The 12,208-nt window shown below is 47.1% G+C and overlaps 5 protein-coding genes across 5 annotated transcripts; 1 reads left to right on the forward strand and 4 right to left on the reverse strand.

The window, feature by feature from the left end:
• Nucleotides 1-119: 119 nt before the first annotated feature.
• F5147DRAFT_755527 (uncharacterized protein) lies at nt 120-1,293 on the reverse strand (the record flags this gene model as incomplete). Its single annotated transcript, XM_041440333.1, has 4 exons — nt 914-1,293; nt 536-657; nt 250-504; nt 120-203 (listed from the first exon to the last, which is right to left on the reverse strand). Exons 1-4 carry the CDS (start codon nt 1,161-1,163, stop codon nt 120-122), a joined length of 711 nt encoding a protein of 236 aa, XP_041286052.1. The 5' UTR covers nt 1,164-1,293.
• A 282-nt stretch (nt 1,294-1,575) lies between these two features.
• Nucleotides 1,576-3,853, reverse strand: F5147DRAFT_780443 (cytochrome P450; the record flags this gene model as incomplete). Its single annotated transcript, XM_041442453.1, has 13 exons — nt 1,576-1,928; nt 1,986-2,122; nt 2,168-2,192; nt 2,250-2,306; nt 2,357-2,546; nt 2,595-2,608; nt 2,667-2,796; nt 2,849-2,964; nt 3,026-3,177; nt 3,226-3,414; nt 3,464-3,593; nt 3,644-3,761; nt 3,791-3,853. The coding sequence occupies 13 exons, from the start codon at nt 3,851-3,853 to the stop codon at nt 1,576-1,578; spliced, it is 1,674 nt and encodes a 557-aa protein (XP_041286053.1).
• A 2,140-nt stretch (nt 3,854-5,993) lies between these two features.
• On the reverse strand, nt 5,994-7,077 carry F5147DRAFT_725180 (cytochrome P450). Its single transcript, XM_041439104.1, has 7 exons — nt 7,050-7,077; nt 6,967-6,985; nt 6,720-6,915; nt 6,606-6,662; nt 6,333-6,492; nt 6,205-6,274; nt 5,994-6,083 (listed from the first exon to the last, which is right to left on the reverse strand). Exons 3-6 carry the CDS (start codon nt 6,880-6,882, stop codon nt 6,205-6,207), a joined length of 450 nt encoding a protein of 149 aa, XP_041286054.1. The 5' UTR covers nt 6,883-6,915; nt 6,967-6,985; nt 7,050-7,077; the 3' UTR covers nt 5,994-6,083.
• F5147DRAFT_725184 (uncharacterized protein) lies at nt 6,866-7,556 on the reverse strand. The gene is made up of 4 exons (XM_041439105.1): nt 7,405-7,556; nt 7,237-7,356; nt 7,050-7,178; nt 6,866-6,980 (listed from the first exon to the last, which is right to left on the reverse strand). Exons 1-4 carry the CDS (start codon nt 7,535-7,537, stop codon nt 6,928-6,930), a joined length of 435 nt encoding a protein of 144 aa, XP_041286055.1. The 5' UTR covers nt 7,538-7,556; the 3' UTR covers nt 6,866-6,927.
• Nucleotides 7,557-10,869: 3,313 nt separating this feature from the next.
• F5147DRAFT_658265 (uncharacterized protein) lies at nt 10,870-12,106 on the forward strand (the record flags this gene model as incomplete). The annotated part of the gene is made up of 5 exons (XM_041434410.1): nt 10,870-10,888; nt 11,013-11,084; nt 11,134-11,168; nt 11,258-11,360; nt 11,694-12,106. 5 exons carry the CDS (start codon nt 10,870-10,872, stop codon nt 12,104-12,106), a joined length of 642 nt encoding a protein of 213 aa, XP_041286056.1.
• Between the last annotated feature and the right edge of the window lie 102 nt (nt 12,107-12,208).

Consider the following 12,208-nt stretch of genomic DNA (forward strand, 5'->3'; position numbering starts at 1 on the left):
TGCCGCCAAAGATAGTGGCTATAAGCAATCCAGCGAGCCGAAGAACCATGTTATCCGAACCTTCAAGTTTGATGCTGCCATCAAATGTTGGAACTCGGAGCTTTCGAGATGTGGGAATCTCAGCCCAGCCTATCAGCTCTATTACTGGGCGGAAGATTCGACGCAAGATCCGAAGCCGAGTGAATTCGTCTCTGTCGCTGACACTAAGGCGGACATAATCAGCAACGATATCATTGCTAAGGCGCATACGTACTCAATGTGATCCTCTGGCCTTGACTCGGTCGACTTCCAGTACACTGGATGTGGACATTGCACGTTGAGAGGCTTGTCCCACCACACAGCATAAGTCAGGAAATTGAGAACTGCAAAAGCGAGTGTCCCAACTTCGAGCTGCGTGGTTTCGAGGTGATAGATGGCGCGGGTGATGAGCTGCATGACAAACCAGGCCACCTGAAACACGACCAATCCTTTCGATATCGCATTACCTTTGCTCTTGTCTTGGATCTTTTTCGTTAGGGTAGGGACGTCGATACACCCCTTCGTGTATTAATTTGAGGATGTAATCAGGGCGTAGGGTAAGGCAGGGTTTCCCATCCACATAAAGCATGAAACCACCCATCAGCACAAAGAAGCTGTGTGTTTGAGTCCATGTATAATCTAAGAACGCACATGAGTCAACGTTTAGGTGAACACGAATCGGGCTTACCTTCAGATTGCTTCGAGAAGTAAGCATCAACGGACCTTTTGACCCACCTTGCAAGAGCACCAGGGAAATGTACTAGCGCGCTTTAGCAAGCACTGCAATGAGATGAAGGGAGCGAAGTTTACATTGATCAGGTGCTTGAACAGAGTCTTTTTCTAAGGATGCGTATAGTGAGTTGTGAGATACAGAGTTTCCAAAAGCACGACTTACCTTCAGACTCCAGACGAATGTTTGTATACCCCGATTTCTCGAACTGTCTTGTAACTCGGCGAGCGCTGAACCATTGGCGCATAGCCCATGTGACGATCAGTTCAGGAGCGATTAGTGCCATAATCATGATGCCATGCCGCCGCAGGAGGACACGAAGGGGGCTGTCCTCAGGACTCGGGATATTGGGGTGAATAGCACTATATATGCACGCAAATAGAGTGAAAACGGAGCTAGAGATGATGGTCCACATGGTTCTGGTCGTGAATGACGGTGCTTCCAAGAAACTGTCGCTGGCAGTAGTGTTTGTTGTATCTGTTATAGGTGCAGTATGCACCACCCCAACGAGGCAGAGGAAGACGCAGAAAAGAACTGCGCACGACATTTTTGGGGTGTATCGGAGCCGCATGCATCTTGTTCAACTTGAAGCTATTTGAAATTTGAGGGTAGATAGACTTTACGATTGCTTTACGAATTTCACGAGAACAAGATACGTCAAGTCCCCTCGGATCTTCGGCTACCGTGTGACATGTCCCCAGGCTGCCCACCCAGCCCTGATGATCTCACCTTCAACTTGAACTTCGATATTGCAAATGGCAAGCACCCCGTCACCCTAACGTTACAACCCTCGAATAACTGACACGTTCATCGTGTTTGCTGACCTGTTATACACTGGCAAGAATTACTTGATCGATTGCTATGTCACCTCTACCACGGATGGCAAACTGCCCCTTCTTTTCAAAACTCGGCAGTCCGCCAACTATCCACAAGGTCTGAATGAATGTGAGATCGGGCCGAAACACTGCAAGGGAAGGTCGCAGGAAACCTGGAGCAACAAAACTGTTAGTAACAAGGGGACAGAATGACACGAAGAAAGTCAAGTACCGGACCAATCCTGGGATGAACTCGGGAGTAAAGCTGATCTCTTTGCCCTGGTCATCTTTGGCAGGAGAAATATCCAACGTGGCTAACATGGTCGCAATGGCAGCCCACGCGGAGGAATCAGCGTTATACCGCCCTAATCAAAGTCCATCTGTCGGTGGATCTTTTATGGGATTAGGACAAGTTAACGAACCTGGACATGCACGCCGGCCAAGGCCGAAGATGTATTGTGCAGGGTCATCACTTGTCAACGCGCCATCGCTATCAATGAACCTCTCTGGTATAAAATTAGATGCGTCGGGGTACCGCTTTTCATCCCGTGTAATACCCCTACAATCAAGTCAGTACCACGAAAGCTGGGAGAAACATTCAGACCATGTGTTGTATGTGATGATTGCGCCTGATGCACGATACTATAAATAATTATTGCGTTGATTCTAGGACAAAAACAGCGGACCTTTTGGAATGAAGTACCCATCGTATACGTCATCACTTGAAGCGGCATGTGCTACGCCTATAAGGTCGTCTTCAGCACAGGCCAGATTATTTGGTGGGGAAGAATACCAAGAGGCGCAGCAGGCTGCCATCGCCAAGTCTCTCGCAGGACTGCTTCGATGTAAGGTAGCGATGCTCTGTCCTCGAACGTTGGCAACCGTTCTTTTCCAATCACCGAGTCGATTTCCGCTTGTGCGCGTTTCTGAACTTCAGGATATAATACCATGGCCAGGAAAAAAATCATCAAAGTTGCTGCACTCTGTGACGAGGATAAGCAGCGGACAACACGATGGAGTTGTCCATTTACCGTCTCATATGAAGCTGTGCGATATTAGTGTATGTCGAGAGTACAACGTTGCTCGTTAAAAGGCTGACTCACCTATAATAGCAGTAGTAGCTGCTTTCTTCAACGCATTCTCGAATGCAGGTTTGAATGCCTCCTCTTGCGTCTCCATCCGTTGCAAATTTTCTGCAACCATCGAAGATTGAGCGAGCGACGACCCGTCGGCCTTGCCACGAGCTGAGTCAATGTCTAAAACCAAGAGAAAGATAAACACCCACCATGTGCTGCTGCACATATCGAAACGGCATTTCGGCCATTTCATTGATGCGCTCCGTCGAACCTCGAGCACTACGCTTGATCGAGGATCCCCAGCACCAGTCAGGTACCTTTAGCACTACATTTCATAAAAGTGCGTGTCATATTAACGCTATCTCATCCAGGAGAGTTGAGCTCACAGAAGGGGAAGGTTTTGAGCATTAATGCTCTCTCTGGGGACAACACGGTCAAGCCTGGAACCAGTGCCTTTATCACGGTCTGCACCATAGGATCATCACGAGCACTGATATTGTAGTCGTATACTGTTGACATCACAACAGATAACGAGAATCTGTGAACAGGTAAATAGTGGTTCAATTCGTAAAAATCATTCGCTAACGTTGCGAAGTGGTCGTAATAATTTTCAGGGTCATCAACTAGGTTGACGATAATCTCACGAGCCCGCTTGATTTGCATTGGGCGAAATTTTGCTGCAGACTCGGGGCGAAAAGTTTGGTGGAAAAGTCGTCTGCAGAGACGCCATTCATCGCCATAAGCTATGAATCCAAAGTCGATCGACAAGCCATATCTGCGAGAACCTTAGACTGGTTGAATAGAGGAATACTGAACGAACCCACGGCTCGAGTGTTGCTAGGTATGGTCGATCGGAGTAAATCCGAGAACGCTTGTCCAGTAAGGCTTCTGCGATGTGCTGAGAATTGATCACGACCATTTCCTCGTCTAGACTTCGCACGAAGACCAAGTCCCCTGAGATAATGATTCATACCACGTATGCCCTATGCTATCTGTTCACGTACCATACACAGCACCCCACTCGGTGTAAGTCAGCCAAGGCTCATAAGCGTCGATAGATAAGACGCTCCCCAACAGTGGGAGGGGCACTGGGCCAGGAGGAAGAGGAGCATTGTTCTGTCGCTTTTGAAGAACCGGTTGAGTGTCTTGACGGCGACAAAGGAAAGAGAAATGCCAGCGAGGATAGCAAGGTGACGATCAACTGCAAGGGCCATGATTCAAGCAGTGGGTTAGTAAACTGTATATAACGACCATCCTTATAACCGCGGGGAAGTGGGGTAATCACGGGGATCGGCACCAGTGGCGGCGGCAATGGGAGTTATATTTGGACAAGAGTAGATCTGGATGCGGTACCGGTTGAAGGACTGGAAAGAATGGGAATTTCGAGACAATTTCATCTACTTGAGGAATCAATTCAAAGATACAAAAACACTGTAAAAGAAAGCATACCCCAAATACTTTGAGCGTCCACGGCGATCGTCGAATTTGGACCATCAGCAGGAAGATAACACTCGAAGAACTCATTTATCACCTGAGGTATTATGGCCGTGCACCTCTTTGTCCCGCTTCCTGAATAAAACAAGCCTATTCTCGTCTTTCTCGACGTCTGACAGCAAGGTATCCAGAGACCAGTGGACATCGGAAATAAGAGGGGGCAGCGGATCCTTCTTTCTTATGACACAAGAATTAATAATCCACCGACACAGGAATAGTATTGGGGCATACGCATAAGCGCGGATAAGCATAAACCGTAAGCTCCCAGGTGAGAGCGACCCTATCAAATAATGTGATCATCGGCAGAAGAATTTCGTAAAATCGTCCTAAGAAACCTCAGCTTCGAGTTGGATTATATCATCCCGAAAATAAGAAATTTGGGTAGACTGCATGCAAACTCTGTGACTAGCACACGCTGTAAAGTTACCTCAAGTATGTGTTCCCTGAGTCACGTCCGAGTTACGACCTGGTCATCCACCGTGCGTTCAGGGTCATCCGCATTAAATAAGGCGAGAGAACGAAGACACGAAATCGCAAGTTCCCGATTTTTTGAGATTGCGAGGGTCTCATGTTATGATGATACGGTGTTGAGAAGCCAGTTCTCTTGTCGTGGCATTGAAACGGCATCCACTTCTGGCCATCTATCGAACGACCTTCCCTTTCTCAGGAGCTTGCCATCTTTGTAACGAGGAGACCCAGGTGAGCACAAATATGAATGACTCGGCATCGTGCTAACACAGGTACTTGACCTTGCCTTCTATGACCGTCTCCGTAATACCACTGAGAAGGCCAAGCGCCATGAAAGGTATGCCCTTGCACACTCCTGGTATTGAGGAATATCTCGAGTCGATGGTAAGTCGAAGTTGCTGAAGACGTCAGTCACTCGACCGCCCGAGGTCCAGTATACTATTAGATTGCTAAAGTTAGCGTTGCTGTCACGGACACCATTTTTCCAGAGGGTAGGATGGCCTATTGTCGTAGTTGTTATTATAGTAATATACAGTAAACAGCACAAGGAAGAACGACATACAGACAACGGTTTGCTACTATGCGCTGAGGAACTTGTTTCCGCTCAGCTTTCTGGATACAATAAAGTATGTGATGCTGACTCAGGCCCGTTGAGCGTCCTCCATCTCTAGGACCCTCTTGTTTTCGACATAAATGCACTTTCGCAATGAAGGATTGTTTCCGGAATATTGCTCCACCAAGGCATCTCCAGCCTGAGTGAGTATCGGACATGATAAAGTATTGATTAGTATTCCCTGACTCTGCAAACGTTTATCTTGCCTTACCTGCCCAGCTTCTTCTACATATTAAATTTCATCCAATAAGGTCTCTCTCGAGTCTGGACAGTTTCCTTCGTAGCACATACACCGTGCTGATGAGTGTACATACTATTCCACGGAAAACAATAGTTTAGATGTTGTCTTTAACTGAATCACGTACCGTGTCAATAACTCCCTGGGATACGATACTATCAGCATAAACCTCTGCAATGGCCTAGCATCTTCTGTTTTGCTGCATGCGAGGTATCAGAGAGGGCAGGTGATTGATTCACTTAGAGGACTGTGAGCGTCCAGTGATAGTACGGGTATTCGAACTCCGCTTGATTAGACTTGCGTGTGCAGGTCATGTGATCGCGTAATTCACGAGAGGATGTATCTACATGAAAGCCCAACTATCAGTCCCGCGAGAGATAATTCAAAGCTGCCAGTACAATTAACGAAGTACCTACTCGTTGGGAAAATGACGGCGGGCGAGGGTGGGCACAGTTAGTAAAGCTTGATGCATGATGGCATCAAACTTGAATATACTGACAGATAACATAAGCCAAAACAAGGTAATACATGATTTCACCCCCCACACAGCTCTCAACATTGCATTTTTATCAACTGCGATACCCTTTCCTTCGTGTGGCGAGGGGTGAATTTGCACGGGAATACAGGGTGCCTGCATCGGCTGCCTCAGATAAACTGCAGGAATCCTTGAGGATGACTCATGTCGTTAAGCCTCCCGTCCATTTCACTCCTTCAGCATCAGGCCTGACATTCCATCCTGGTGCACATTCCAATCAGAAAAGAGTTAGAATATTCACAACTGCAGCGAATATAGAAGCCTTGGCGACATGTCGTCCAACACTGCTGAAAGGTGAGGCAAACCCATCTATTCCCAAAAATCTAAACTTCGTACCAAATACACCTTCCAAATCGAAAAGCAAAGGATATGTCATCAGGGCCGTGTGTTGACAGCTCTTCAAGGGCGACTTTTGACATGTAACACTCAGGTATGAACCTCGTTGGGTTAGGATATTTATCTGGATTGTGTGCCATAGACCTTGCATAAGAAGACATGGTTGTGTCTGGTCTTTGTTCACTTGGTATGATGAATCACCATGTGTTGGCTATTACGGTAGCCCCTTGAGAAACAGTTTTAGAAGAGGGAGAAGGTTTTCAGTCCATAGACTGTCAGTACCTTTTGGAATATAGTAGCCTTTGTAGACGTCATCAGTGACTGTGGCATGTGCAATACCTAAATCCACAGTCAGTGACCATACTAACTGGAGTTCAACGAGTTAGGAGTGCTGACCCAGAGGAGCGACAGGAAACCACCTCAGCGTCTCCAGTATGATGGCATTGATGTAGGGCATAGAAGTGCGATCATCCCAGTCGGGCAATCTTTCAAGAGTTTCCCCAATGATGGAACCAATCTCTGCTTGCGTGTGTGTTTGCACCTCAGGATATAGAACCATCACGAGCAGGAAGACGTATAAAGTGGACGTCGTCTGGGCCTTTGGTCAGTATATGGCTAGAATATAAATCATGTCAAAGCATACAGTTTCTGAGGCAGCTGGGAGTACAGAGAAAATGAGTAGAGATACGTCAAAAACATAGTGACCATTGCAGATTTGTCACAAACCAACATAACCAGATGCACTGGATTCCTTAATCCCCCTTTCAAGAATAGCGGCCTCCTCTTCATCTTGTGTTTTAACCAGTATACGTTTCAATGCATCCGACACCACCGATGGTGCAGCCGTCCCTGCGGCTTGAGAATCATCATGAGCCACATATAAATAATACTCTGATCAAAAGGCACTTGGAACTTGCCATGTTGTTCTTCACATGTTCAAAGGGCATGTCCATAATCATGGGAACGAGGGTTCTCTGGACTATAGCATCCCTTACAAAGCTCACTCCAGGGAACCAAGGAGGAAGTTTTTTCACTGCGAGTGCATTAGAATAGAACTACAACTGATCGAAGTTATATGCACATATGGGGAACTCTGTTACAACAGCTGCAACCTTGGGCCTGAGTGCTTTTACATTTATCTCAACTGAGTGTTCAACGAGCACGAGAAAATGATCATCAACGGGCGCTATGGCATAATCATACATGATTGACATGATGATAGACGTGCTGAAGCTACATAGAAGGGATGGTTCAGCCACACAATACATGAAAGGAGGTGTCATGGCAAGCCTTGCATGGACCATGGTGCTAGTCTGAAGTTCTCCACTGCAAGCGACAAATCAGCAGTGTCGTGTCAAATCTGGTAACGAGACATATAGTTGAAACACCTGTCCACATGTAGTGCAGGCAAAGCCGTCAATGATTACTTGCAGAGACCGATAGCTTCCTCTATATCTTCATTTTTCTCAGTTTCTATGAAATGAGAGTAGACTGCTGAGCTTGAATCAAAAAGGTTTATATGGCGCTCTGGGAAGTGAACTGGTCAGGTGGGATATAAATATAATCATAAGAGAGTACCTGGACACATGTCGCTGCAGCGTGGGGAAATCGTGAACAAGCTGGGTCAAGGGCAAAAAACTGTCAATACTTGTCCCACAAGAACCACAACACAACAATATCCCCAAAAGACGCACCTTCAACTTCAAATGCTACTGACCTTCAATTCATCTGTCCAGGTCAATATGTCATGCCAAGGTTATTTGACATAGCAAGAAATGCCTACTTCTCACTGCGGCGAGAGCCACTGGCACCGCCGGGGCAAGGGCAACTGACACCATCGCAAACTATACCAGGACACACAGACACTGTGTACACAGTTGCATTCTTCAAGGATGGCTGAAGGGCTGTCACTGGTTCAACGGATTGCACCCTGCAGATCTGGGATATGCAGACAGGAGTATTAGTAGAAGGGCCATTCAAGGGGCACAAGGATGGGGTGCTATCGGTGGCTGTATCTCCAGATGACAGGAGAATTGTCAGTGGTGGATGGGATAAGAATGTTATGATTTGGGACGTTGAAAGCAAGGACATGCCCCACCTACTAGTCCACCATACAGCCACCATGAACTTGGTGTGCTTCTCCCCCAACGGCAAGAAAATCGCCAGCAGGTCAGATGATGAAACTGTTATTATATGGGATGCCGATGTTTTTACTTTCCTTGCGATACTTCCTCATAGCGGTTATGTGCAGTGTTGCATTCAGCCCAAATAGTCTCAAGTTAGCCACTGGATCAGGGGACAGCATCAGGGTTTGGCACGTCAAAAATGCCGAAGTTCATTTCAGGATCAATGCTCATAAATGGTCAATTCGAAGTGTTATGTGGTCACCTGACAGCCAACAACTTATCTCAGCATCATGCGACAGAACAGTCAAGTTTTGGAACTCATCAAATGGAAGCCAGATTGGCCAACCTTGCATCGGCCACACTGATTCAATCGTCTCGCTTGCCGTATCTTCTGATGGCTCCATCATTGCCACTGCCTTGGATGACAAGACGGTGCAGCTATGGAGTACAGAGACATACCAACAGATAGGACAATCATTCAAACACTCCGCCTGGGTTCCATTTGTTGCAATTTGTCCTAATATGAAGCTGCTCATCAGTGCAAATGGCGCAGAGGTGCTGCTCTGGTCTATCGAGATACCACTTTCTGTGGAAATTGGGCTGCGTCTCCCAAGCAAAAAGCCTGCGCAAAAAGTGCGGTGATATCTGTCATTATTCTAGCCATCGTGCTGATTCATGCTCCTTAAGTTGGATGATACACCTGACCCACAGATACCATGTAAGCCTGCATAACTCACATGCCAAATTGAAGATGACTTACTCTTTTTCCAGAGCTGCCTCAACAATACATCAGTCTATCCGAAGCTGATGTCGCTATTCAACAAGCCATTGCTGCACAACTGGAAAGTTCCCTGCTTCGTCTACTGGATGGTTATGCGACAGAGGTGCACAGATCAACACTTTCATGAGAAGCATGGAGTACTGTTACAAGTAACATCGGTCACGTGGCCCCCCTATTATTTTCCCTTCATCCTCGCCCTCACCATCTACCGGCTCGTCCTCCTTTACCGCCTTTCCATTGATCGGATCCTCGGGACCGTTCCCGTCCCTCGCATCGCCCGCCTCTATGCACGTGCACGCACGTTCCTCCTTTGACTCGACCACCAATGTGGTCCCGCACCTATGACTCGGTCTGACTCGTGCCACCAATGTGGCTTTCCTCTTTCTGTTTCCCCTGACTGCGGATTCCCGCACATTGTATTCTTACCGTTGGTCTGTTCCAACGTTTCTCGGTCTCATTCCACATTCGACCATCCACCACTAATCCGGCTCTGATGCCAGCGCACCTATACCATTCTCGCTTCCCCTTTACCCTTACCTACTGTGCGGTAGCCTTGCCCTTAACCCTCTCCACTTAGTATAAGTAGTCGGTCACACTGTACTAGATTCCCTAACTTGAATCTACTCAATCTTCCCTGGAACATACTTCCCTCTGAAGCCCCCTCAGCTTCAGTCTCTAGTATCTTTTCTTAGTCGCTCCTCGCGGCTAAGTCTACCTCGATCGACCTCATCGTCCGGACAAGACAGTCCTGACCTTGAGTGACTTCTCAAGACATCCGTCTACGAAGTCACGTGACACGCGCGTACTGTGATCGCTGCCGACTCGTCGTCGCCAGTCTCACTTGCTATACCGGATCCTTCCAGTTACGTCACGAACGTTAGCGGACGATGCCCCTCTTAGGGCTCCGCCTAACAGATCTATTTGAGTGCGTAACAAGTACAAGGGGTTGTCATCAGCAATGACATGTGCATCTGTCCAAACAGAGTCTATCAGAGAAGTGGTCACAAAGTACTTCAGCTGGGTCATGTTATCACACAGATGGACCGACAAAGAGCCGGTGCTGCGTGACATCCAGGACAATGACGTGTACACGTTGAATTCAATTGGTATGGTGAAATTGCAGAGTTTCTGCAACCTTGCTCGCAATGCCAGCTATTGCTGGGCATGGGTCAACACATGCTGCATCGACCAAAGCAACAATGTTGAGCTCCAACAATTAGTCTTCTCCGTGTTCATGTGGTATTGTTGCTCTGCACTCACAATCGTCTATCTATCAGATGTTCTGCCTTCATCACAGCCTGGCGCACTCGCACACAGCATTTGGAACATGTGATCATAGCTCGGTCAGGCGACATTTCTACTCTTGACTGGGTTGGACAATCATCCATGTTCAATAGCTGTCTCCCAGCTTACATTACATCATATGCGGTGAAGGTTCAACGATACAGTGAGGCACGAACAATGCTCCTGACTGTATCTATAAATGTTGTAAGGTTGCACATTGCCTAGTCTGCTATACTTGAGACGACAAGTGCGTTCGACCCTAAAGGGGAAGCGAGTGCAGCAAGGATCTAGTAGTAGGTGCCGAAGGTGCTACTGGTTGGCAAATGCGAAGCGCAGGAAAGCGTGAGGCGCAAGAATGCGCGAAGTGCAGGAATGTGCGTGCGTGTATGCGGAAACAAGAGAGAGTAAGAGTGAGTTTGCTTAAGCGATGATTAGACACTAGACAAGAGGTGAGAGATGCAAGCTGAGAGATGTTATATGCGAGGTGCCAAGGAATAGATTTCAACTATGTTCTGCTGGGTAGTAAATGGGTATTGTTGTGGTTCAGTCCTCTCTCGTTCTCATGGGTGAGTAAGTCAGTAATAGTATGTACTGCTGGCACTTAAGTATGGTGCCTAAGCACTGTCATGCGGAGCCAAAGCGCTACTGAGTAAGGTATGTAAGGATATATGTAAGTAAGGGTCCATGATAAAAATAAAGATGGAACGATATGCAAATGTGAGAAATGGAAATATACGCACTAGGGAACTTGGTGGACAGTGGATGGATGCTTCCGGATGGCTGGCACTATAGGGCGCTCAAGCGTGGGAAAGCGCGCGCGCATATACATCGTGAAGCGTGGGAAAGGTACGCGCGCGAGTTGCACGTTGCGTGGGAAAGCTGCACCTCGTATAGGAATAGCTGTGGATAGCATACAGAGTGATGCTACAAGTTTGTGCCATGTACTCCCTAGTGAAAACTGCGATATTGCACAATGAGAGGCATGAGTCTCTACAGCGGATCCACCATGCACCCTACCATCTCTATCTGAAGACAATATCCAAAAATCGGTCTCCACACTACGAGATACCATAGTCATGCAGTGGGTTTCAAAACTGTATGCCCTCCTTTGTAACCTCAGCGCTCCTCATTTTGCAAACACCAGACTGCATTTGCCATGCATCGCATTTCCCGTCACAGAGATCAGGCGGGGGTTTAATGATGTCACCAGATTTTCCACTTATAATGTCAAGGCACATGGTCTTCAAGACCTGCTGATCATCACAGAAGCCAGACTGGTTCAGTTCTCACCTGCAAGGCCTACTAGACAGTCATTCTTACTCATCTGTCCATGGAATCATCGTGATCTCGAGCTGCCTGACTTTGATGATCTCGAGTCATTAGGGCCTGAGCCTGGGTCTTCATCAGAGCTTGATATGGGAGACCTGAGGTTGATCGTTCGCCTTGGGCAGCCTTTTGGTGCACTTCTCCTGGTGCAGCAGTGGGGGGGAGAATTTAAGAGAATCACATTGGATAACAACATTATCACACAAGTGAAGGATGTTACTTCTGTTGATAGTATGATGCACGTCAGGACATTGGAGATATTGTAGTTGCATGGATTTTGAAGATTAGATATCTGTAACACATCATACATTAGTAATACTATTGTACATATGTGGTGATATCATACATGTAACAATGATCTCCTTAGG

Source organism: Suillus discolor, assembly GCF_016758755.1.
Source record: "Suillus discolor strain FC423 chromosome Unknown F5147scaffold_107, whole genome shotgun sequence".
NCBI lineage: Eukaryota > Fungi > Basidiomycota > Agaricomycetes > Boletales > Suillaceae > Suillus > Suillus discolor.

What these genes read in the sequence shown, in the direction of transcription:
- F5147DRAFT_725180 (XM_041439104.1), bottom strand. Translation starts at nt 6,882, where the DNA reads ATGGTTCTATATCCTGAGGTGCAAACACACACGCAAGCAGAGATTGGT. An exon ending in AGGCTACTATATTCCAAAAG is followed by an intron (nt 6,493 to 6,605) that starts GTACTGACAGTC and finishes AACAAAGACCAG; the next exon opens with ACACAACCATGTCTTCTTAT. An exon ending in TTTGCTTTTCGATTTGGAAG is followed by an intron (nt 6,275 to 6,332) that starts GTGTATTTGGTA and finishes CTCACCTTTCAG; the next exon opens with CAGTGTTGGACGACATGTCG.
- F5147DRAFT_725184 (XM_041439105.1), bottom strand. Translation starts at nt 7,537, where the DNA reads ATGTCAATCATGTATGATTATGCCATAGCGCCCGTTGATGATCATTTT. An exon ending in TGTAACAGAGTTCCCCATAT is followed by an intron (nt 7,357 to 7,404) that starts GTGCATATAACT and finishes ATGCACTCGCAG; the next exon opens with TGAAAAAACTTCCTCCTTGG. An exon ending in CAGTGCATCTGGTTATGTTG is followed by an intron (nt 6,981 to 7,049) that starts GTTTGTGACAAA and finishes CTGTACTCCCAG; the next exon opens with CTGCCTCAGAAACTGTATGC.